The 26,511-nt window shown below is 34.8% G+C and overlaps 2 protein-coding genes and 1 long non-coding RNA gene across 3 annotated transcripts; 2 read left to right on the plus strand and 1 right to left on the minus strand.

The window, feature by feature from the left end:
- Window positions 1–50: 50 nt before the first annotated feature.
- LOC110664276 (uncharacterized) lies at window positions 51–3,721 on the plus strand. The gene is made up of 7 exons (XM_058147619.1): window positions 51–65; window positions 734–800; window positions 924–961; window positions 1,059–1,108; window positions 1,205–1,310; window positions 1,395–1,453; window positions 3,425–3,721. Exons 1-7 carry the CDS (start codon window positions 51–53, stop codon window positions 3,474–3,476), a joined length of 387 nt encoding a protein of 128 aa, XP_058003602.1. The 3' UTR covers window positions 3,477–3,721.
- A 2,743-nt stretch (window positions 3,722–6,464) lies between these two features.
- LOC110664278 (uncharacterized) lies at window positions 6,465–16,374 on the minus strand. Its single transcript, XM_058147620.1, has 3 exons — window positions 16,295–16,374; window positions 7,748–7,886; window positions 6,465–7,070 (listed from the first exon to the last, which is right to left on the minus strand). Exons 1-3 carry the CDS (start codon window positions 16,372–16,374, stop codon window positions 6,801–6,803), a joined length of 489 nt encoding a protein of 162 aa, XP_058003603.1. The 3' UTR covers window positions 6,465–6,800.
- Window positions 16,375–18,223: 1,849 nt separating this feature from the next.
- Window positions 18,224–20,162, plus strand: LOC131179851 (uncharacterized). The gene is made up of 2 exons (XR_009148735.1): window positions 18,224–18,582; window positions 19,326–20,162. It is a non-coding gene; the product is annotated as an uncharacterized LOC131179851 (long non-coding RNA).
- The last annotated feature ends 6,349 nt before the right edge of the window (window positions 20,163–26,511 follow it).

Below are 26,511 nucleotides of genomic sequence, written 5' to 3' on the forward strand. Positions count from 1 at the left end.
ACTTTACAGGAAAAAGAAAAACAATCAACTTAAATAAGAAATTTAAAAAAATGAAAATAACAATGGTATGGTTGATAAGTTTTTTTTTTAAAAACAAAATAAGGCCATTAGGAAAAAAAATTACGTTAGGTTATTATTGATTTTAATCATAATTTTTTTTTTAATTTTAGCTAATGATGATATGCTTAAGAGATCAATTAAAGGCATGTACAAAATAATAATAATAATAATAATAATAATAATAATAATAATAATAATAATAATAATAATAATAATAATAATAACAAATTTAAAAATTAAAATTTTGTGATTTCTTTTGATATTAAAACTTTTGTAATTAATATTTAAAATAAAAATGACTCATTGAAATTAACATTAAAATTTAACTATTATTATTATTATTATTATTTCAATATTTATAAATAATAATATGTATTTTATATTTAATTAATTATACATAAATAATTTTAAATACATAAATATACATAAAATCTAATTTCCAATCCAAATGTTATTACTAAATCCAAATTTGTTTTGAATCAATATTATTTAATTTAATGATATTAAAATACTTTTATGATGATAAATTCTCCAGTTTGAATTTCATCAGATAATTAATTATATATATAAAAAAATGGCAATCCATGCAGAATAAAATTACATAAAAAAACCCGTCGAATCATTTCGGGTAACCTATAATACCGACCGGTAGCCGTCCTTGTGATCATCGCAGAGAGAGAGAGAGAAACAATCAGCACTGCTCCCTCTTCACAGGAGAAGAATCTGCTTGTTAATCATCTGTCAGTAGAGATCGGAAACCCTTTTTTTTTCTTGTTTGATCGAACAGCAGATGGCTAATCTTATTCATATTCCTCCTCCAGATTACTTTCTCTTTATTTGTATTTTTTCCTTTTTGTTTATAGCTGCTCCTGTTCTCTCCAAGTCTCGTCACCCAATATCTGTAATTTTGTCTATCTCTCTCTCTCTCTCTCTCCATCTTTTTGAATTTTTTTCCTTAATTTTGGAATTTGATGTTGATTTCTTTATTGATATTGCAGGACACGGAAATCAGGCAAAAGAAGAACGAGTGCTATGCTGATATAGAGAGGTGAAGTTAACTTCTTTTTCTTTGAAACAATTTTGGGTTATATATTTCTTTTTATTTTTAAAAATTTCTGGGTTTTGTGGTCTGTGATGGAATTAGTGGACTATGGGGCCAGCAATGCAAATCCTCGATGACGGCCAAGGAGAATTGTGCTTTGCGCTGCCTTTCTCCGACTTGTTATGAGCTTATTTACGAGAGCGATCCGGTATAGATAGATTTTTTAGCTGGTTCTGATTATTTTACTTTTGGTTTAGAAATTTTTTATATGTCCTCTGATTTCTAATTGCAGCTCGAAGAAGGTGAGAAAGATCTCGTTCGAAGCCAAGAGTACAAGTACTGTATGTATAAGTAAGTTCAACATCAAGCCCTTTATCAGAAAGTGTTTTCCATGTGGAAATATGTGTCTGTATGGAGGGTGAGTTTAAATCGGTGGGTAATGAACCTGGGGCATATGATAATCATGGTATTATAATGGGTGTGTGTGTGTGTATTGAACTGATAGTATTTGAATTCGATCGAAGAAATCAAACATGAAAGTAATATGGCATGGCATAGATATGGTTGTAGCTGTAGTATGTATTATAAATGATTGGACCAGTTATATCTATTGAGACTCATTAGTGAGGGAGTGAGGGAGGTTGGATGAGGAAGTTTTCTTCCCTGGTACTCTTTGTGGTTGATAATTGCCTATGTAATGTAAGTTGGTCACATTTGAAAGTGGCTATGTGGGATAATTTGAAGGGTAATTTAGATGTCTTTAATGTGAGCTTAAATTGATTGTGTTGGGTGAATGGGATGGAGGACAAACAATATAGGGATGGGGACTCATTTCTAAAGGGGAAAAAACAATATCAAGAAAATTGGTTTTTGATAAGTTTGGAGAACAATTAATTGTACAAGGTCTAAACTGTTGTAGAATGATGTCAGTTTGTGTGACTTTTTGCTAGGTTGTTCTGACTTGCAAAGAGCTTAGTCGGGTGTATGAGTTTAAGCTGATGGTGGAAGAGAATTTGACATCTTGTGTGATTAATCATCTAAACATACCCCTCTAAGGAGAACCACCCTTTAGCAGTTTTGCAAGGGATGAAGAGAGAAAAGGATCTCATTATGGAAAATTATCATTATATACTTAGATGAATCCTTTACTATCCCACTGGTTTGGCAGAGATTAGCTTAACAATCCATATTTTCTCACATGTTTGTCACTATAGTTGGAGAAGTAAAATATCAATTATGTCACCCAATTGCTTAGGGCAGAAGTGAACGTGTATGAATGCTCAAAAGTTTTTTCTTTCATTTATTATTGGGCTTTTGGAATATATCTTTCTTCCATATATAGAATTTGGATTAGCATTTTACTCTGGAACATATAAGCTTTGCAAATGTGTCCAAATCCAAGAGCTAAGTTAGCATTAACTTAAGATTTAATTATGGCATCATTACTCAATTCAATCCTTTTATTTGATTCTGTTTAATAACCGATATATTTCCCCTTTGTAAGGCCTGAAATATTCATAGAAAACTAGCACGGCGTAGATAACTCTTGATGTGTCTTCATACCCCAACATGTTCTGAAATCTTCACTTGACAAAATTTAATTCACAACAGTAAACGATTATTTTAATATGAGTGATTTTCTCTCTTTCTCTTCCTCATCAATCTACAAGAATCAATGTAAAAGAATAACCTATAGGTCCACTTACTCAGTTTCCAAACTATAGATATAAGTTGATACGCTTTCGCCACTAGAATACCTGTAAGTTGCTTTGTTAAAGGGCTCAGTTTGGCCAAGTTGAGCGTGGGAAAGTGAGGTCCTATCAGATCAGATTAGAAGTTATAGAAATGTATTATCGTTCGGAATGAAGGATTGTGTCGATAATGGATTATTGTTTCATGAAGCGTGCATAAGTATGCCTGAGTCAACTGTCAGTAACTGAGCGTGGGAGTAGAAGGTGAGATTTTTTTGTGCATGTGGAATTTGTGTAGTATCTGAGAGGAACAGATTTGTTACTATTCCCCATTCCTAAAACAATTGATCAACATCTTGAGACATGTTATCATTAGTGTTGGCGCAAAGTAAATCATTGTTTGACTTGAATAACTTTCTTGTTGGCATCCAAAATTGGAAGATTAATCTTAGGAATTTAAAAAAAAAAAAGTAATAGATTTTTCTTTCATTCGCACGCATTTTTTGTCCTGTTCTTATTTAAAGCCAGTTTCCTCATTTTGAAGTCGAGTATTTTGTCTGCTTTCTTTCATTATATATATATATATAATTCCTCTCAAAATTAATCTCATTTCCATTGGCTTCTTTGTCAGGGCATCTCTTGGAGAATCCCTTGAAGGTATTAAGGGAGCCTTTGAATATTAAATTAAATTAAACCACAGAATTTTAGTTAGAATTTAGGTTCATTTCGTTGTAAAATATGTTAAAGATGAAAATTCTCGTAATTTCCAGTGTGGAAAATAATATTGCTGTGGCTGTGAACTCCACCTTTGCCTTTGTCTTGCACTGGTGTGTAGTGTGTTGACAAAATTTCTCTAGCTGGCTTAGAGATTCAAATTGGTTCCAGACAAATGTACTCCGATGAATGGAAGGGGTTGTTTTTTTTTTTTTTTTTTTTTAAATATAGGGAAGGGGTTGATTTGTTCAAGTGGTAATTAGTTTATTCTAATTATTTGTAAAAAGAAAAAATGCATTTACTATAAAATGATTTTTTTTTATAATAATGATTTGATCAAATATTTGTTACCATAAGAATATTGACTTTGTATGAATTTCATAATAATAAATATTTAATTGAAGAGATGTTAAATGAGCTTGCTTTTATAATAGTCGTACTTTTTTAGAATGTGTTTATTCCAATTACTCAAGTAAAATTTGCGTTAGATGGATTTTAATATTATATTCTACTTAATCATTTTGTTTGTGTATTATGCAGATTATTTATTATTTTAATTTAATAATATAAATTAATATATATTTTTATATTTTAAAGAGATTATGTCATATAATGATTTTAGTGATTAATTTTATAAATTAATTTTAAAATTTCAATTTATATATATTAGATTCAATGAAATTAAAAAATTGTTTAATTAATATACACTATTAGTCTTAATCTCTTTCATAAATCACAACGAGAACTATTTTAATTTGAAAATCACTTCAAAAAAACAATCTTTTCAATTTTGAAAATTTTTTAAATATGATAATAAAGCTATTAAAAATTAATTAAAAATACTAATTAATAAATTTTATTGTAATGTAAAATTTAAAAAATAATAATAAATGTGAGAATAAAAATGTCAATTGAAGCGGCCTCATTCCATCAAAACGGCACTGGTATTTTATTTTTTTATTTTTTCAAAGCCTCAAAACGGCACTGGTAAATATAATGCTTCAACGGGATTTTTATTTTCAACACAAAAAGATAAAAGGTGACCGTATGCGCCTCTATGGCGGCGACCTCCGAGTCCTCCTCCTCTGCTTCAGACCCGAAACTTGATCTCATAAAAACGGTATCCAGCTTCTCTCTCTCTCAATTGAATTTGCATATGTATCTACTTAATTTTTTGTGGGTATTTTTGTTTCTTTAATCTGTCAGATACGAAGTCATGAAGTTGCTTTAGCAGAGCTGAATAATCTTTCATCGTCTCGGGTTAGCTCTTTAGCCAATTTCCGATACCAAGCTTGCCTTTTGCTCTTTTTCTTGCTCTGTGGGTTCTTATCTTTGTTTGATTCCTATTTCTAGATTCAATATCAATGTTAATTGGATCAGTGTTTGATATAGAGCATATGGATAAGAATGAGCCTATCTTGTGTGTTTGTGAAAAATTAACTGGGCATTAGCAAGAAAATGGAATTTTGTTAAGAACTGTATTGAATTATGCAAATATTGTACTGCTATCTTATCACTAGTCTATTATTTTGTATGTTGATCCTTTGGATTAGTTAGGAGTCCTTTGATGAAGAACTTGAACTTATTATCGGTTAATAGATGTTATATTTCTCTTTCTTCAGTTTAGTGACTTAGAAAATTGGCAATTTATCTTTGTTTGGAAGCTTTGTCCTCCTAGTCTTTCGCGCCTTTCTGTTCTATCTATATATTTGTTCGCTATTATCCACCAATTTTTCTGGACCACTAGTTCACCTATCACAAATTACCATAAGGCCAAATTCAATGCATGTTAGACCTTTGTTTTTGAGGAAAGCCTCTAAAGTCCTATTGCCTGAGGTGGGTGCTGCATATCTAATTAGCACAACATTTGGTATTGTTATTATAGCTTGTGGTGTTAACTGTGGTTGCATGAAGAGCATACTGGTATCTTTGCATTTCCAAATATGTTTGCTTGAATGCTTCATTCGTACAATTCTGTTAGTGTTCTGTATTAATTATTTTTTGAAAAATAAAAATCTTGTATTACATTGATCAGAGGCCATCATACAGGGATATGACATATTTTCTTCTTGAACATAGACTGTCTATCAGAAAAATGGGAACATATTTTTTCGTACAACTATCCAAAAAGCAACAGCATCTGGAAAGAGTAAGTAGCATCTTCTATTCACTCCCTGGTCTTCTTCGATTTGCTCTAAGCAACATTATTGACATTGCTTTTATCTTCAATATTTGAATATTGTGCAGAACAACTTGATTCTGCTAAAGCCAAGCTAGAAAAGCTGAGTAATGTTTGATTACAATTTGGTTCATTGCTTCAAAACTGGACTAATATCTTGCTGATGAAAATGCTTTCAGTAGTATCAACATCAGTCAGTGATTAAAACTTTCTGGCCGCCACAGTTTAGTCCCATTCGAATGCTTCAATATCTTAAAATTCTAGGAATTCGCGGCTAGGGATGGCTGTTTATCCTCTCAGTGATTAAAAATTTTAATCATCAGGGTGACACCTTACCGTGCTTTTTAAGACTTAAAAACATTTTGTATTTCAATCTTTAATTATGGTCTAGTTCTCTTGCCATCTTTGTTGTTTACTTCTCCTTTTCTTGGATATATTATACATTATCGTGTGAAGTGGTTGTGTTAGGTTGCTAGCTAGCTCTTAAGTCTTAACTATGAAGGTATTTTTGAGAAGAACTTCATCTCTCACATTAGACCGCCATTTTTGGGTCCATATTCCTTGTGAACCTTGTGTTTTAAAAGGTTAATTTTGAGCAACACTTTTTCTCTGCAAGACTCTTCTGATGCAGTAAAAACTATACTAGTCTTGGAGATTGGAGGCTGGATCAAAATCCTCCATCAGTCACTCTCCACAAGTGATACATATGTATGGGAAGGCGAATTATTGTTTAATAGCAGCTTAATGACGTTTTTTTCAATAATAGCTTCAACTACAATATCAAATATAATCTTTGTTATAAATGAAAACCCTTGTGTGCTTAAAAGAAAGCCTCCTTTTGCTCTATGCTAGAAACCTTTCATTTCCAATGTTTCATTGAATTGTCAGGGGTAAAAAAAGAAGAATGAAGTAAAAACGCTAAAGAAATTTGTAGACTGCATTTCTATGGAAATGCATTCTAAGCTATTTAATGAAATCCAGACCCTGACCGTATGTAGCAATGTTATCGTCTTGATTATTAAGATATAAACAATCGCAACACTTCATTGCATGAACATGATGCAAACAACTAGCAGGCAGGTGGAGGATATTTGGATGCACAGAATTGAAAGCTCTAATCAAGGTCCTGGCGAGAATTTTGGAACCAGACAATTGCGAGAGTGACGAGGGATGCGTATATAGAATTGGGTAGTTTTTGCACCACCTTTCCAACCCCTGGGACACCCTCCGTAGCCTTCTTTGTTGCCATTGCAACTGTGGGTGCTACAACCAAAGTCAGTATCAGTCCCTGACTGACAACAGCGAATGTATCTGTTGTAAGCCGCCGAATAAACGTCACAAATTCATCGTAGTCAATTTCCCCATCAAGATTGAGGTCACACTCCTGCACAAAGCTTAAATTCAACCCATATATATGAAGAGAATTTAAGGCTAAAAGGAAATCTTCATACAAACAGCTCAAGCACTACAGAAGACGAGAAACTCAGTTGAATTGAAGTCCATTCGGTTTCGCATTGGGTGTGAGCATCATGTAATTTATTAATTCTAGATGTCTTCTGAACCATTTGTTTGAGTTCAGACTAGGGGGTTGCCACCGTTCCGGTCTAGTTCAGACCCTTCACTTCCCATTTTAGTTATGAGTATAAGCGAGCCCTGCCACAAGTGCTGGATGTCTAGATTAAAAATGAACTCAACAGGGTACGAGGATTCGTCTTGCTAAAGGTTTGTCATGAAACGTCAGGTAATCAAACAAGTGCCCAAAAATTTTTCCTACCTTGAACTTTTACTAGGTTGCATCATCGAGACATGTCGTCCCATCAAACACAGGCACATGGATAGATATTCTAAACTGTACTTTTAGGTGTTTGATCTTGTTTTATTTCCTCTATTCTACTTGTTCTTGAATGAGACCGATTCATTGTGAACCCAATCGAATTTTATAAATTACTTGTGTTTGGATTATGTCTAGATAAGAATTACCGACATCACTAAAAAGAAAAAAGTGAAATGAAAACAATTAACGTTTGAGTTTGATGTTCCATATCAAATAATTGGAAGTACCTGAATCAAGACTCTGACTTGATCTTTGGAGGGTGGATCAAAATGGGGACCAGGCAAGTGCTTATTGATATCACTGTAACATAAAAGATATACAATTAAAACATATTCTTGGGCTTTCACTTCTTGACATGTATCAGGTCTGTAGATGAATATGCTATAGAATTTCTGGAATTGAGCAGGTATGCCCCTACAACAGTAGCTACAGAAACTATGAAGGTGAAGGGATTCCTAAAGGGACTTGACAGGAGGTATGCAAACCTGGCCATGATGTCGAATCAGTCTTTTGATGTGGTGGTTGATCGAGCCAGACAGATTGAGATTAGCTATGCTGTGGATGACAGCGGAAGGGCAAAGAAAAACAGAGCAGAGGGTTCTTCAGGTGTTCTCCATATGGGTGCTCCGGATAGTGGTGGCTAGAGTAATTACAGAGGAAGAAGTAGGAACAAGAAGAGTGGTTTTAGACACAAATCCCGAGGGTTCAGACCAGGGTACGGATCCAGCAGTGGTCACGCAGTGCAGATGAGTTCAGGTCTGGGTCAGGATCTTCCTTGGCACCTTGTGCATAGTGTGGAAGAGGACATTCAGGACCTTGTATGATGAGTTCAGGAGTATGCTTCAGGTGTGGCCAACCAGGTCACTTTGCTAGGGAATGCCCCGTGTTCAGCGAGCCACAGATGGGGTCACAGAGTTCTGTTGTAAATGTTCCTCGTTAGTTATATCCTGGTGCTTTCAGCATGGCAGGCTGTCAGTTCAGTGGCCAACAGGGCTGAGGACAAGGGGGACGTGGATTTGGAGGTAGATCAGGAGGTAGAAGTCAGTATCAAGGTTCTGCCACTCAGGGTAGGGGTCAAGCTCGGGTTTTTACCCTGACCCACCAGGATGCTCAGGCTTCCAATGCAGTTGTGGCAGGTATTCTTCTGGTCTGTTCCTATGAGGCTCGTGTTTTAATAGATCCGAGTGCTACGCACTCATTTGTCTCCCCTGTGTTTGCCATGAGATTGGGTAGAAACCCTACGACTTTAGAATACTCTTTGTCTGTAGCTACCCCGCTTAGTGACAACATAGATGTAGATATAGTTTTTCCGGGTAGCCTAGTAGTAGTGGACGGAAAGATCCTCCCAACAGACTTGGTGCCTCTACCAGTAATAGATTTCGATGTAATCTTGGGAATGGATTGGTTGGCAACTCATTATGCTACTTTAGACTGCAGGAATAAAAAGGTGTATTTCCACATACCTGGTGTGGAAGAGTTTAGCTTTGATGGTGATAGGAGCGTGGCTCCATATAATTTGGTGTTAGCAATTAGTGCTAGAAAAATGTTGAGGCATGGATGTCAAGGGTATTTAGCATTGGTGAGAGATACATCTGTAGGAGGTGTCAACATGAAAAATGTTCCTGTTATCAGAAAATTCATGGATGTCTTCCCTGAGGAGCTTCCAGGGTTGCCACCAGGAAGGGAAATAGAGTTTTGCATTGATGTTGTGCCGGGTACGAACCCCATATCAATGCTGCCTTACAGGATGGTACAAGCAGAATTGAAAGAGTTAAAGGAGCAACTACAGGAGCTTCTGGACAAGGGTTTCATACGTCTGAGCACTTCACCCTGGGGTGCTCCTGTTCTATTTGTGAGAAAGAAGGATGGGTCATTGAGGTTGTGTATTAACTATAGACAGGTGAACAAGGTGACTGTGAAGAACAAGTATCCACTTCCTCGGATCGATGATCTATTTGATCAGCTCTAAGGGGCTAGATTATTTTCCAAGATAGACCTGTGATCAGGCTAACATCAGTTGATAATCAGTAATGAAGACGTGTCCAAAACAGCATTCAGGACAAGATATGGTCATTATGAGTTCTTGGTGATGTCCTTTGGACTCACTAATGCACCAGCAGCCTTCATGGACTTGATGAATCGGGTGTTCAAGCCATTTTTGGACTGTTTTATCATCGTATTCATAGATGACATTCTGGTATACTCTCGGACCGAGGAGGAACACGTGTGGCACTTGAGAATGGTGTTGCAGACTTTGAGGGAGCACCAGCTGTATGCCAAATTTTCAAAATGTGAATTCTGGCTAGAAAGCATCTCATTCTTGGGACACGTGGTTTCTAGTGAAGGCATTCAAGTGGATCCCAAGAAAATTGAAGCTGTAACTTATTGGCTTAGGCCTACAACAGTCACTGAGGTGCGAAGTTTTCTGGGCCTAGCTGGCTACTATAGGCATTTTGTGTAGGACTTTTCCAGGATAGTAGCTCCCCTAACTAAGTTGACTCGGAAAAATGTTCCATTCATTTGGACAGATGACTGTGAGAAGAGTTTCCAGAAGCTTAAGGAGTGTCTAACCACCGCCCCTGTGTTGACACTACCTATGAGTGGTGAAGGATATACCGTGTATTGTGACGCTTCCAGAGTTGGCTTAGGGTGTGTTTTGATGCAGAATAGAAAAGTAGTGGCTTATGCTTCAAGGCAACTGAAGAGGCATGAGCAGAACTACCCCACTCATGATTTGGAAATGACGGCTGTAATCTTTGCACTAAAAATCTGGAGACACTACCTGTATGGTGAAGTGTGCGAGATATACACCGACCACAAGAGTTTGAAGTATATCTTCCAACAGAGGGATTTAAACTTGAGACAGAGGAGATGGATGGAGCTTCTGAAAGACTATGATTGCACTATCCAGTACCACCCTGGGAAGGCCAATGTAGTAGCAGATGCTTTGAGCAGAAAATCTTCTGGCAGTTTGGCGCACATTTCAGCAGAGAAAAGACCATTGATTCAGGAAGTACATGAGTTGATGGATCAAGATTTAATCCTAGATCTTTCAGATCAGGGGGTATTGTTGGCTCATTTTTTCGTGAGGCCAGACTTGCGAGATAGGGTCAGAGTTTTCGAACACAGAGACCAACAATTGATGAAGATCATAGAAAGAAGTACAGCAAGGTGAAGATGGTGAGTTTGGATTTGCCAATGACGGCGCCTTACTGCAAGGTTCTTGGATATGTGTGCCCGATATGGACAATCTCAGGAATGAAATCATGCGAGAGGCACACTATACACTGTACAATGTCCACCTAGGCTCCACCAAGATGTACCATGATGTAAAAGATTGTTATTGGTGAAATGGCATGAAGAGAGACATAGCAGACTTTGTGTCCAAGTGCTTGACTTGTCAAAAGGTGAAATTTGAACACCAGAGACCGTCAGGGAAGCTGCAAGAGCTCCCTATCCCATAATGGAAGTGGGAAATGATTACTATGGATTTTGTGACTGGGTTGTCTCATACCACGCGAGGAAATGATTCGATATGGGTAATTGTAGACCGCCTAACTAAATCAGCTCACTCCTTGCCTGTAAAGACTACATATTCTGTTGCACAGTACGCCCGGCTTTACATTCGAGAAATAGTCAGATTGCATGGAGTTCCTGCTTCCATAATATCTGACAGAAGGCCCCAGTTCACTTCTCGGTTTTGAAGGAAGTTGCAGGAGGCACTTGACACACAGTTGAACTTTAGTACTGCTTTCCACCCTCAGACAGACGGACAATCCAAAAGGAGAATCCAAACACTGGAAGACATGCTTCGCATGAGTGTTTTGGATTTTGAAGGTCAATGGGATAATCAACTAGCTTTGGTGGAGTTTGCCTACAACAACAGTTACCATTCTAGTATAGGGATGGCACCCTATGAGGCACTATATGGAAGAAAGTGTAGGTCTCCTCTGTGTTGGACAGAAATGGGAGAAGTGAAGGTGCATGATGTAGACCTAGTGCAGTACACTTCAGAGATAGTTCCTTTAATCAGGGAACGATTGAAAACAGCTTTCAGTAGGTAGAAGAGTTATGCAGACCCCAGACGGAGGGATGTGGAGTTTGCAGTAGGCGACTATGTATTCCTGAAGGTTTCTCCGATGAAGGGAGTTATGAGATTTTGAAAGAAGGGCAAGTTGGCACCTCGGTATATTGGACCTTTTCAGGTTACTGATAGAGTTGGAGCAGTTGCCTACCGGTTGGAGCTACCACCCAACCTTTCTCATGTTCATCTTGTGTTTCACATCTCCATACTCAGGAAATACATTTCTGATCCTTCTCATGTACTACAGCCGGATGTAATAAAGCTAAAAGAAAACTTGACGTTTGAGGAGCAACCTGTAGCCATAGTGGACTACCAAGTGAGACAGTTAAGATCAAAACAGATCCCAATGGTTAAGGTTTTGTGGAGTAGCCAGTCAGTGGAAGAGTGCACCTGGGAGTCAGAACGGGACATGCGTAGCAAGTACCCTTATCTGTTTAATGTGTAATCCTGTACTTTATTCTGCCTTGTGTAAAATTTGAGAACAAATTTCCTGTAAGGGAGGAAGAATGTAACACCCCTAAATTTTAAATTTATTATTTTTGGGTAAATATTGATATTTTATTTTATTTGAATTTTAGGAAATTATTTGAAATTTTTCGAATTTTAGAAATCGGGTTCAATTTTCTGAAAATATAAACTTTGATGATTTTTAAAAATTAATTTAAAGACCACGTGGTAAAACTAAAAATATATTTGGAGTCTACACATTTTTCTGAGTTTTCTAAAAATTTTTCGAAATTTTTGGACCTCGTTTTCGGTCCCAAGGCAGATTAACAATTCAAAATTTTGTATTCTAAATCGAACCGGTCGAATTGAACCGGACCGGATCGGACCAGTTGAATCGGACCGACTTCTTCCTTTTTCTTCCTCCCCGCGCGCGTCCCGACCCCTCTCTCTTTCTCTCCCGTTTTCTCTCTCCTCCCTCCTCCCCTTGCCGCGTCGCCGCCTCCCCAGCCACCCCAGCCCGCCGGCGCGCCTCCCCAGCCACCTCCCCTCGCCGGCCGCCGCCTGGAACGCTGGCAAAAGGCGCACGAAGCGACGCGATGTGCAAGCGCGCCGCTTCGTTTTTCCTGCCTATCCGACCACCAATCGGACCGGGTGTTATGTCTAAATCCATCTACTCGTCGAGAGCTTTCCATAGACACCAAGAACATCGAAATCCATTGGGCAGTTTGTCCAATTTTTGCCCGGGAAGTTTATCCCATTTTGACTTTTGGGCTAGATTTCTCGCAAACCGTGAACCCCACAAGAAAACCAAGAGTACCAGAGCGCTCCACTCGTCGAGAGCTTCGCGACGATATAAATTTCAAATTTTTCCGATACCGTTTTTCGATGGGTCCCATGAAACTTCATAGTGTTTTTCCGAGCATTAATTGAGCTTAGAAAATTCTGTAAAATTTATGTACTAACCCCCGTGTTGTGGGCTTCATGTAGGTATCTTCAATTCGCGAAAATTCGACAGTTGTCCCCGTTTATGAATTTCCGGCCAGACAGACCGATTACCAGAAAAGTTTTCGAATTGGATCGAGGTTTTGGCTACCCCACCATTATCAGATGTCCTGAGCGCGTCCCCGAAGTCGGAATCGGCATAGGTAAACCCGAACCTTACTTTTTCATAATTTTCTAGTGCTTAAATGAGATTAAAAATCCGTAAAACATTCGTGGTAGCTCAGAAAATTATGATTCTTTTTGCATTAGCCTAGTAATATTGCTAAGGACTGCGGGGCAAAGTTTTAGAATTTTTAGAGTTCATTTGGGTAGTTTTTGCAAAAAGAGTCAATTATAAGGACTAAATTGAAATTTTACATATTATGAGGGATGACTGTTTGGATGGGCCCAGGAGGGGCTGTGTGATGTGATTGAGTTGTGGATATATCAATTGTGAATATAGAAGTATATTTTGAGCCCTTTTGCAGGTCCGGTAGGTCCTAAGTATAGGGGAGACTCTGCTAGATTTTCGGCACGACTTAGGACGTATTTGGTCTTTTCTTAGTTTGTATTGAGTCAAATTTATTAAATGATTGTAATAAAATTGTCAGGTGAGCCGGGACAACCTTCTTCCTCCGCCCAGCCGCCACAGTGATTGCCGTCAAGTCTGTGAGTAAAATATTAATTTTAATTATAATTTCACTATTATTATATGTTCAAGCATGCTCATGCATCACTTATATGTATGTATCTATGTAGTTAAACTCTAGACACGTTTTATGTTACATTCATAACTGTTAAAGTGCCATGGATGTTGTTGTGGTAATTTGGAGCAGTGTGCGTGCGTTAGCGTGCGTGTGATGTGGTGTTGACTATGGATATGACGGGTAGACACGGCTTGAGATCTTCGCTGGGACCTAGTCCTTCAGGGTAGACATGGCTTGAGTTCTTCGCTGGGACCCCGATTTGGTTTATTAAGCGAAAGTCCGACTTGAGTTCTTTGCTGGCACAGGTTGGATTTAAGAGAGCTGTATAGGGGATCAGCTCCCACATATTATGATTGATATTAATGGGTGTGTGAGTGCTCCAAATTACCTTTTTGATGTTGTGATGTAAAATTATTGCTGATGTTGCATTTCATTCTACAGGGCGCATTAGTTTTAGATAGTTATAGAGATTATGATTAAAATTGATATTTTACTCTATGAGTCGAACGCTCACTACTGTTCAATATTTTTCCAGGCCACAGGAGGATATTTTTGAGGTTAACCTGCTTTTCTCCCTCACAGGTCGTTTATTCATGTTTGTGTAATTTTATAAGCTTTTATAATTTCCGCATGTGTTAGAAATATTTAATTGATTTGGGTCTATAATATAATTGTTATTTTGGACCTGTAAAATTTTTATCACATGCATGTTTGATGGGCTGGATGAGGGAGCTGAGCTCTCATTTATTTTTATGTTGATATGAGTATGTAGAGGGTGAGCTGAGCTCTCCAATTGATTATTTATTGTGTTTACAGGTCGGGTGAGTCAAAAAACTCCTCGTTAGAATGTTCATTTTATGGCCAAACTCTGTCCGGTTGATTTCTTGAAATTGAGCCCAAATGGGCCTTAGAGTTGGATTAGTGAATAGTTAGGCTTACTACGGGCCTCGGGGGCTTTAGGCTGGCCCAGATCCTAGTTCCGGTCCGGCCCATAGGTTGGGTCGTGACAAAAACGTTTCTTAATTATTTTCCTTTTTTTTTCTTTCTCAATATACCATAAATAATTTTTATATAATATGACAAATAGATATATTATTGATACAATATTTTTACTTTTTTAAATATTAAATACATATTCATAATTAAATTTCTTTAAATTAAAATTAAAATTTCAAGGGACTATAATCCTACCCATTTCATTGATTTTGTTATTGATTATTAGCATTATCATTATATTTGTTATTGTGCGCTGCTACTACCATTGTCATCTAATCATCACCATTATTACCACTCAACGATCACTAATACCACTATCACTCTATAGTTATTATTGTGACTACCATAATCACCTGAACATTATCACAATTGTCATTATCTAGTGACTATTATTGTCACTGTTTAGCTGTCAATAATACTATGACCACTACTCAATCAATCACGGCTATTATTAACCATTATCATTACTTTTTTATTATTATTATCATCATAAATAAATTATATATTAAAATAAAAATTATCATTATATTATATAATTATAATATAATTATAACAAATCTAACTATAATTATAATAAATCTAAAAAGTTGGACCAAAATGATAGTTATTAATCTGTAATATATATATATATATATATATATATAATGCATGAATAAGAGAGTAAAGAATGAATAAAAAATATTTTTAATTATGTAATTAATATGAAATATTTAATTATATTTTATAATTTTATTTTTTTAAAATTAATTGTTAATTATAATACTAATTCAATTTACTATAATTATTATTCTATTTTAATTTAAATTCAATTACACTAATATTTAGTTAAATAAATCTTTTTAGAGATGTGCTTCAATTCTATTAATATTTGATTATAATAATTAAGTATTTTATAATTATTTTAAAAATATTTTAATCTATTCATAGGTTCGCCTCAATATTCATACTTTTATATATAATTATAATTATTATAGATATAAATTATAAGTAAATTATAAATATAGAATAATAGATTGTTAAAATATAGAGACAAAATACAAAATAATGGAAAATCCTAGGTAATTCACTCTTTTATGAAGTTATTAATATAAGTCTTAAAATAAAATAATATAACAATTATTATTATTATTATTATCACATTAAATAAGAATAAATATTGTAAACTTTAATTAAAAAAATATATTATATTATAAATTATTATAATATTTATATAATTATAAAATTAAATAATTTAGAATTTTTTCTTTTTGAAAATTTGAGTTTTTTTTCCTTTCAAAAAGAGAAAAGTTTTAAAAATAATTTTACTAATTAAATTTTTTATTATTGTTATCATTAGTTCGCGTATGTATATATTTTATTTTAAAAAAAATTAATTATTAAATTTAATCAAACTAAATTTAACTAAATAAATTTAAAATGAAAACTGATGAGATTTTGTTGTTGGTTTAGTTGAATCGAAACCGACACAGGGCAAGAGGTGGCAAATATTTTGAAGGAAGGGCATTGGGGTAATTTGACGGACCCTAATTCCGTCTCCCTTGGTATAAAATCGAGCAAACCGCGAGTCGCTCGCTATTAACGCTTGAAATTCGAAGGCACAGTAACACGGCCACCGCCTGCAACGTTTAATTTTATGCATTCATTCGATATCGCAAATTGATCGATTCTTTTTGTGGGAAGTAGATCAGCGGAGATGGAGAAACAGATCGTTTCCGGTGGATTGGACCTTACGGGTATTAATGATGCGGAGATTGTTCGTTACGTTCGCGACGAGAAGGAAATAGAATTGAGAAAGATAATGTGGGAGCTACTGCAGAGAGATTACTCCAAGAGAAAGCGGCCACAGCAGGAGAAGAAGAAAGGTGCACATGCCAAGAAAGCTCTTAAAATTGGTGGTGTTGATGATCAGAGAAAAAGCAACAAGAAGAAAACAATGAGTTCCAAGATCAACTATGATGCGCTGAAGAAATTAGAGGAGGAGATTTCAACGAGTCCTGAAATTGGGAAAGATAGCGACTATAGTGCAGGTGGTGATCCTGCTGTTGGAGACCACTACAACGAAATGGCCAATGACGATTACGAAGATGATGATCTTGATTATGATATCAGTTACTAAGTAACACTGCCGTTGAGTTTATTATATTATTTGTTATTTATCACTTTTATTTGTTCTAATTTTGAAACTATAGTTATTTAGATTTTATATAACAACAAGTTAAACAGTTTTGAGATTAAACCATTAAAACAAGCAATATTTCATTATTGTATGTTAATTCACTCACAGCAGAAATATCAGTGATTCATTTTTTGAGCATAACTGGTTGGTTGCTAAATGGAGTCTGTTGGAGTTGGGATTTGCGGATAAAGCAAGTCTTTAAACCCTTTAATGTGTTCTTTTAATCTACAGAAGTAGTGTATCAGTTTTTTCTTCTTCAATTGGTCATATCTCTGGGATCAGCAGTGTATTATCAGCAATTTAGCAAATCAGGGGGCTTGGCTATGGAGATTGACTTGGTTTTTGGCCTTCAAGTAGTTCGTTTTCTTATTCGGTGGTGGATTATTGCTCTCTGCTTTTGAAAGGGCTGTGCATCTCTGTTTCTCCATTAGTTGGCTTTAGCTCCTGGGGTGAAAGATGTACTAGACGGCTTGTTCTAATTCTACAAGCAGTTCTGATTGAGTTTCAGTAGTGGTTTTGATTACAAAAGTCTAATGGTGGATGACTGGGACAATCTGAATTGGGGTAGTAGGGGGCTGATAGGAGATTAGTTTATCTGGAAATCTTGACCTGCTGTGTCCTCAAGTCTTTTAACATCTACAGTCCACATGGGTTCTGAGCTTTTTTCTTTGGTCTGATTGTTTTGGAGCCTTCAGTTTCTATCCTCTCTTCTGCGTTTTGTGTTATATTAAACTCTGCCTTTGGATGTTCATTTAGAATTTGAAGCTTATGTGTTTGCTGCATTACTTTACAGTCTATTATCTGCAGAATCTGAAACATATATGTGCAATATGCTTCAGTGGGGTATGCAATTGCATTAGTTGGATTTGGGCTGGTTTTGTGTAATTTAGGCAGTGTCAGTTTTCTACAATTTTGTTGCTTGCAGTGGTTTGTCAGTGTTGTTTTTGTAACAACCACAAAAAAAAAAAAAAAAAAAAAAAAAAATTTTAATTGACTTTGGCGTTTCCACTGTCACACTGCCAACTTTTTATTAAAAAAAGATTAAAAAAAAATTTAAAAGAAAAACGGGAGGAGGGCGCCCCCCATTTCTCTTCTTTCCCTCTCCTTCCCTCTCTTCTTCTTCTTTCTTTCTTTCTTTCTCCTGTGATCGGCCGGCGACCGGCCGGCGACCTCCCAAGCAACTTCCCACCCCGCCGGTGACTCTCCAGCGACGGCCAGACACTAGAAACGGCGGCAAGAGAAGGAGAGGAGAGAGAAAACGTGCGCACAGTAGGCAGCGACTTTCCGGCGCGATTTCGGCTTCATCCGATGTCCGATCGAGGGGATTCAGGTGGCGTTAGAAAGCTTGTTCCGAGAGCTTTCTTTTGATACCAATTTTGCAGCAAATGGAGATCGAATGAGTGAGATATGGATGAGAGAAGTTTCGGGTTTTTCAAGCTTTTTCGTCAGATCTACGATGATCCGACCGTTGGATCAATGATCCGAGACCACATATGGACTGAGGAAGAGAAGAGGAACATGGTGGTATGATCAGATCCGGCAAATGTCGCCGGCAACCGGCCACCGTGGGCGGTGGTTCCGGCGGTGGCTTCGATGGGCTATGGAGGTGATTCAACTTCCAGAGGCTTCCTCGTAAATTTTTGAAATTTTTGAGACACAGATAAACTTCGGGTAAGACAATTTCTATTATTTCTCTGTCTGTGGAGCATAAATACAGTGTTTCTTAAACAGGAAAAATTGGAGAAAAATTCTAAGAAAAATATATGATGAAAGTAAAATTATGTGGAGATATTCTATGGTGTTTGTTGAATTTTTGAGTGATTGTAGAATATTTTTGAAAAATATAGATGGATTTTAGTTAGATTTTTAGCATATAGGCATATAAAATTATTTGAAATTAAGATAATTAAATTTTATATAATTGGTTAAAGCTTGAGGATGGAGGTCTAAATATGTGAATATTGAATTGGGTTGAATTAAAAATATGTTAGTTGTTGGAAACTTATGGAATCGAGTAAAATTCTTGAATAAAATATTCATGGGTGACTAGAAAATTTCAATTCATTTTACAATAGTCTTATAATATTATTAAGGACCGCGGGGCAAAATTTTAGAATTTTTAGAGCATGTTTGAGTGGATTTTTGAAAAATGTCAATTATAGGGACTAAAATGTAATTTTTAAGATTTTGAGTATTGTCTGATTTGGATTGCCCAGGAGGGGCCATGTGATATTGATGAGATGTGATTGTGGAAATTGGGAATTTAGAAGTGTTATTTGAGCCTTTTTGCAGGTTAGGTAGGTCCTAGGTATAGGAGAAATTCTGCCGGATTTTCGGCATGAATTAGGCTGTCTATTGCCTCTTTAGAGTTTTATCTTAACTTAGTACTAATAAATTTATAATTTAATTATTAGGTGATCGAGGTCAGCTATTTTTCTGCATCCAGCAGCCACAATAGTCATCGATTATCTTGTGAGTAAAATATTAATTTTAATTGTAATTTCGATATTATTATATGTCCAAGCATGCCCATGCATCACTTATATGCATATATTTATGTAGTTAAACTCTAGGCACGATTTATGTTGCATTCATAACTGTTAAAAGTGTTATGGATGTTGTTGTGGTAATTTGGAGCAGTGTGCGTGCGTTGGCGTGCGTGTGATGTGGTGTGGACTATGGATAGGACGGGTAGTCACGGCTTGAGTTCTTTGCTGGGACCCGATCCTTCGGGGGGTAGTCACGGCTTGAGTTCTTCGCTGGGACCCCCGATTTGGTTTATTAAGCGAAAGTCCGGCTTGAGTTCTTCGCTGGCACCAGGTTGGATTTAAGAGAGCTATACAGGGGATCAGCTCCCATATATTATTATTGATATTACTGGGTGTGTGAGTGCTCCAAATTATATTTTTGCTGTTATGATGTGAAAATATTGTTGATGTTGCATTTCACTCCACAGGGTGCATTAGTTTTAGATAGTTATAGAGATTATGGTTAAAATTGATATTTTACTCTCTGAGTCGAACGCTCACTCATGTTCAATATTTTTTCCAGGCCACAGGAGGAGTTATTTTACAGAGCAACCTGTTTTCTTCCTCGCAGGTTTAACGTAGATTATTTAATTATTTTACTATCTTTTCAAAATTTAAAATCTAGAACTCCGCATGTGTTAGTAATAGTGTGGCCCTTGATAGAAATTGCGTTAATTTAAATTTTTGAAATTAATAAATAAAGATTTGTATGGTATTTAAACAGTTTGTAAATGAGGTAACAGGGTTGAGCTGGGCTCTCCTGAATCTTAGTTTCTGAAAATTTCTGAGTTAAGTTGATTCAAAATATAATTAGAACAATTTAATTTAAATTATTTTATATGCATATTGGGCCTGGTTATGGATTTGAGGAATAGTTAGGCTTACTACGGGCCTCGGGGGCTTTAAGCTTGCCCAGGTCCTAGTGCCGGTCCGGCCCATAGGTTGGGTTGTGACAGTTTTTGTACCTTTTGCTGGATTTCATTTTAATAATATAATTTGCATATAAAAAACTTCTCCCTTACATTACATGCATAATAGTCCTTTGTGATTCTACATCGGATATAAAAAGTCTTTGTGTATAAGTTATATGAAAATAAAGACTCTATTAAATTATTATAATTTTAATAATTCGATTCATTCCTATCACTAATTTCTCAAGAAAAAATTAAAACAGCTTAACCTAGTTCCAATGTGTATACATATATATTTTAAGTGATTACTTGCATATGAAAATTATTTATGAATTGGAATCATGTTTTAGATGAATCATACTATAATTCAATTTGCTTCTTTTGGTTTAGTTTAATTTATACCTCGCGTAAACTTTTTTTTTTAATTTTAAAGATCCATTCTATTGTTTTTCTAATTTTTAAATGACTCTTTAATTTAACTTTATTTTAATCTCCGTGAATATATAATTTCTCTTTTTCTTATATATAATTGTACCGAATATATTTCTTTCATATCTATAGCTCTTTAAAGCATAATAGCAATTGATTATTGCTTTTTAACATCAAAATTTTTTAAAAACAATCCATTATTATTATTATTATTTAACTTAGCCTTATCTATTATTATGTAAATTATTATTTAGAAAAGTATTATGTCAAAAAATATTTATTTAGTGTATTTAAATTTAATTTACAATTCACGTATTTTAATTATAAAAATTTTTAAATTATTAAACAATTTTTTTTATTAAATTTTAGAATAGCAGTATTAATAAATTCTATTTGTTTACATGGACAGCTTCAATAATTGCTTCTCAAAAAACTCAGTTGAGCAAAGAAGCCTTATGGGACCTTCGATCTTCATATCGTGATCGTTATGCTTCCATTGACAAATCAGCTCTTGAAATGATCGGATTGATAAATACTCGAGAGGAACTTCGTAGCGTTTTGCCTATTTTCCCACATATACTGCAACAAAGCCTATCCAACAGCAATTTAATCAGATACAATCATAGGCCACTGATATTTTCTTAACAAAAAATGATTCATATAAATATTATTATTATTTCTAAAAATCTAAATACTCCGCCTAAGTAGTTTGTGCTTAGCCGGTCCCAAGCCCGGATAAAGGAGGAGGGTTGCGGTAGGTGACAACCAGCGTAAAAATTTCGTCACACCCTATGATATGGATTCAAATGATATAAACGTTGAGGCGTCCTCTACTAACGACGCGCTACATCGGAGCCCGGGTGTAGTGATAAATATGCAAGGGTGTAGGGCGTTCACCGAAAGCGACGCGCCATGCCGGCGCCCGGGTGTGGTGTTAAGTGAGCAAGGGTTCCCACATCATGGACAGGTGTGGGTAAAGAAGTTAGTCCATAGGACAGATAATAGAACAAATAGTAGAACAGAACACAAGATAGACATAGAAAATAATAGAAGATATCATAGAAGGAGACCAATTAGGAAGGAGCAGGATAGGAGGAGGATCAGGGTTGGTACTTGGAATTAATGGAGCTTGTGGATACCTTGGAAAATTAATGGAGCTTGTGGATACCTTGGAAAGGAGAAGGGTGAATATTGCTTGCATTCAGGAGACTAAATGGGTAGGAGAGAAAAGTAAGGAAGTGGGTAATTCAGGGTATAAATTGTGGTTTACCGGAAAGGAGAGAAACAAGAACGGAGTAGGTATAATCATAGACAGGACACTGAAAGACGCAGTAGTAGCTGTGAAAAGAGTAGGAGATAGAATTACACTAGTAAAGCTAGTACTAGACGGAGAAACAATAAATATAGTTAGTGCTTATGCCCCACAAATAGGACTAGACAGTGAGAGTAAACAAAGGTTTTGGGAAGATATGGATGATTTAATGCAAAGCATACCGAATGAAGAGAATGTTTTCATTGGTGGAGATTTGAATGGACATGTAGGAAGTGATAGGCAAGGTTATGAGAATGTTCATGGAGGTTTTGGTTTTGGCAGTCGAAATGAGGAGGGAAAAAGCATCCTAGATTTTGCTATGGCATACGACCTAATACTAGCAAATACCTACTTTATAAAAAGAGAGTCACATTTAGTGACTTTCAAAAGTGGGCAACATAGAAGCCAAATCGACTTCCTCTTAACCAGGAAGACAAATAGAGCTCTATGCAAGGATTGCAAGGTCATTCCAGGAGAGGCTTTAACAAGTCAACATAGGTTGGTGGTCTTGGATGTCAAGTTTAGGAACAATTCAAGTAAGGTCAGAAGAAATAGTGTAGCTCGAATAAAGTGGTGGGAGTTCAAAGGAGTAAAGCAAGTGAAGTTCAAAAATGAGCTTCTTGAGTCCGAAGTATGGAAGCTAGATATGGAGGCCAATGATATGTGGATACAGATGGCATCAAAGATTAGAGAAGTAGCTAGAAAAGTACTTGGGGAGTCTAAAGGACATGGACCACCCTCAAAAGAGAGATGGTGGTGGAATGAGGAAGTACAAAAGGCAGTGAAGAGAAAAAGGGAATGGTATAAGAAATTACCTAAATGTGATAATAATGAGGCATATGAACAAGACAAGATAGCAAAGAAAGAGGCAAAAGGCGATTAGCCAAGCAAGAGCATGTGCCTTTGAAAAGTTATATGAGAAACTTGGAACTAAAGAAGGGAGAAAGGTATTTATAGATTAGCAAGGAGTAGAGAAAAGAAATGTCAAGATCTCAATCAAGTTAGGTGCATTAAGGATAAAGAAGGAAAAGTGTTGGTGAAAGATGAGGACATTAAAGAAAGATGGAGAAATTATTTTAATGATCTCTTTAATAATAGCCAAAATGGAAATAGCGTGAATATAGATTATAGAACAATAGAAAATAATGTAAATTATACTAGAAGGATTAGATCTTTAGAAGTAAAGGAAGCACTTAAGAGAATGAAAGTAGGTAAAGCCTGTGGACCCGATGAAATACCAATTGAAGTGTGGAAGTATTTGGGAGATATGGGAGTGGCATGGTTAACTAAATTATTTAATAAGATTCTAAACTCAAAGAAAATGCCTGATGAATGGAGGAAGAGTATTTTAGTACCTATTTTTAAAAATAAAGGAGACATACAGAGTTGCTCAAACTATAGGGGAATTAAACTCATGAGCCATACTATGAAGTTGTGGGAGAGAGTTGTGGAGCATCGACTACGTCATGATACTTCTATCTCTCTCAATCAATTTGGTTTCATGCCTGGTCCTTCAACTATGGAAGCGATCTTTCTCATTAGAAGCTTGATGGAGAAATATAGAGATGGGAAGAAAGATCTACACATGGTTTTTATTGATTTGGAGAAGGCTTATGATAGTGTTCCAAGAGAGGTCTTATGGAATGCGTTAGAACAAAAGAGGGTATCTATTAGGTACATACAAGTATTGAAAGATATGTATGAAGGAGCAACTACTATTGTGCGCACAGTGGGAGGGGACACAAGAGATTTTCCGATCTCAATTGGATTACACCAAGGATCACCATAAGCCCTTACCTTTTACATTAGTTTTAGATGAACCGATAAACATATACAAGAGAGTATTCCTTGGTGCATGATGTTTGCGGATAATATTGTTCTGATAGATGAGACACGAGAAGGAGTCAATAGGAAGCTAGAACTTTGGAGAAGTACTCTAGAGTCAAAGGGTTTTAAGTTAAGTAGAACGAAGACAGAATACATGCATTGCAAGTTCAGTGAAGGCCAAACTGGTGATAGGGAAGGAGTTAGTTTGAATGGAGTGGCACTGTCCCAAAGTAATCACTTTAAATATCTAGGCTCAGTCCTTCAAGTAGATGGGGGATGTGAGGAGGATGTTAGTCATAGGATTAAAGCGGATGGTTGAAGTGGAGACGTGCCACGGAGTTTTATGTGATCGTAAGATTCCCAATAAATTAAAAGGAAAATTTTACCGTACAGCCATACGACCGGCTATGCTATATGGTAGTGAGTGTTGGGCACTGAAAGAGTTGTATGCATCTAAGATAAGAGTTGCAGAGATGCGAATGTTAAGGTGGATGAGTGGTCATACTAGACTAGATAAAGTCCGTAATGAAAGTATTAGAGAAAAGGTAGGAGTGGTGCCAATTGAAGATAAGTTGAGAGAAGGGAGATTGAGGTGGTTTGGTCATGTGAAGCGTAGACATACGGAGGCTCCAGTTAGACAAGTAGAACACATTAGGCTAGAGGATAGAAAGAAAAAAAGGGGTAGACCTAAATTGACTTGGAGGAGAGTAGTACAGCATGACTTAGAAGCATTACACATTTCTGAGGATTTAACCCAAAATCGTTCAGAGTGGAAAAAGCGAATCCATATAGCCGACCCCAAATTTTTGGGATAAAGGCTTAGTTGAGTTGAGTTGAGTTGAGTTGAGTATTTCTAAAAATCTCACCGAACTTTTGTATGCATATTTCTAACATTTTATTTTTTTTTTCCTTAAAAAAACATATAATTAATTTATAGCAAACCAATCAATGGCAATGGGTGGTGAAATTGAAGTTGAAAGATCAAGGGAGAGAAGAGGGAAGAGGAAACGTTGGGTTGAAAGCGATATAAAGATGGCTGTACCTTTAAAATTACTGAATTAAGTACAAACAAGCTCTAAAAGTCCACACGATTCTGCGGATTTTATTTTATTTATTTATTTTTTAATATGATTAATAAATAAAAAAAATATTTACACTAAAAATATGTTTAATTTTATTTTATAATAATAATATAACTATTATACTTATAAATTATAAATAAAATTATTTTTTAATAATTATTAAAATCATTTAATCAATTTAAAAGTAAATAAAATTCAATTATTAGTTACTTATAAATAAAATTTATATATTTAATTAGGAATGAATAAAATTCGGTTTGAACCGAATAAATCGAAATAAAGTGGTTTGTTTCAATTTATTTTTTATTCATTTCAGTTTGGTTCGATTTCTAAAATATGATAACTCTGTTAATTCAGTTTTAATTATTCAGTTTGGTTCAATTCGAACCAAATGCTCAATCATATATTTAATATAATGAACAAATTTAAATAAATATTATGAAAAAATTTATAGATATTATTTTTTAAATATTTTTTACATAATAATAATTATATTACTGTTTTAAAATAGTGATTTATAAAAAGAAAAAGATGGTATAAATAATATTAGTAAAATTGATTAACAACATAATATGAAATTCTGATATTTTATTCATATAATATTAATGTATAAAATGAAAGTCATTGTATCATAAAATAAAATTACTGATAATAATAATAACTAATGTAAATTTAATAATAAAATAAAATAATAAAAAATTAAAATGATAATAATAAAAAAAGGAAAAGGAAAAATTAATTTGAATTTATGTGCTTTAAAAATTAAAATAAATTAATAAAATTTGAAAACAATTAATAAATAAAATATCCAAATGACTTGAAGAAGACTCATTTATTTTAATTTAAAAGATTCAATTAATTAAAAAAGGAAAAAATAATAATAAGTTAGTATTTCAAAATATATCATTGAAAAATTGAAAAGAAAGTTTTTACTTTTAATAAGAAAAAAAATTATATATTTTAAAAAATTAAGATATTGAAAATAAAGAATTAAAACAGGTAAAATAAAATGTAATTCACTTTATTATAAATAAAATTATTTTTAATAATAATTAAATAATTTAAAAACAATTAAAATTAAAATTTGAAAAGGGAAATAATTTGAATATATATATATAACTCTTTAATATGTTATAATTTGAGGACTATTAAATTTTTTCAAAATAAAAATAAAAAAGATAAAATTGCCCTTTTACTGTTCCTTAAGAACAGTAAAAAAGTTATTTATTTTAATTATATACAAGCATATTAACACAACATATATATATATATATATATATATCATGCAAAGTTAAATAATTAAAACACATTAAATTAATATGAAAACACTTATAACTATATTGTAATCGATGATAATAATAAGAATAAAGTAAAAATAAATTCTCTTAAATTAATATATAAAAGTTAAAAAAAGAAAAAAAAATAAATGAGAGTGACTAATTTTATTGGATTTTGGGTTAACTATTTTTTTTAGTTGATATCGGTAGAATCTCTGCTTTTATTTTTAAAAA

Source organism: Hevea brasiliensis, chromosome 5, assembly GCF_030052815.1.
Source record: "Hevea brasiliensis isolate MT/VB/25A 57/8 chromosome 5, ASM3005281v1, whole genome shotgun sequence".
Taxonomy (NCBI): Eukaryota; Viridiplantae; Streptophyta; class Magnoliopsida; order Malpighiales; family Euphorbiaceae; genus Hevea; species Hevea brasiliensis.

What these genes read in the sequence shown, in the direction of transcription:
- LOC110664276 (XM_058147619.1), top strand. An exon ending in AATCTGCTTGTTAATCATCT is followed by an intron (nt 801 to 923) that starts GTCAGTAGAGAT and finishes TTTTGTTTATAG; the next exon opens with CTGCTCCTGTTCTCTCCAAG. An exon ending in TACAAGTACTGTATGTATAA is followed by an intron (nt 1,454 to 3,424) that starts GTAAGTTCAACA and finishes CTTCTTTGTCAG; the next exon opens with GGCATCTCTTGGAGAATCCC.
- LOC110664278 (XM_058147620.1), bottom strand. Translation starts at nt 16,374, where the DNA reads ATGCATAAAATTAAACGTTGCAGGCGGTGGCCGTGTTACTGTGCCTTC. An exon ending in TTAATAGCGAGCGACTCGCG is followed by an intron (nt 7,887 to 16,294) that starts GTTTGCTCGATT and finishes ATTCATCTACAG; the next exon opens with ACCTGATACATGTCAAGAAG. An exon ending in AAGTCAGAGTCTTGATTCAG is followed by an intron (nt 7,071 to 7,747) that starts GTACTTCCAATT and finishes AGCTTTGTGCAG; the next exon opens with GAGTGTGACCTCAATCTTGA.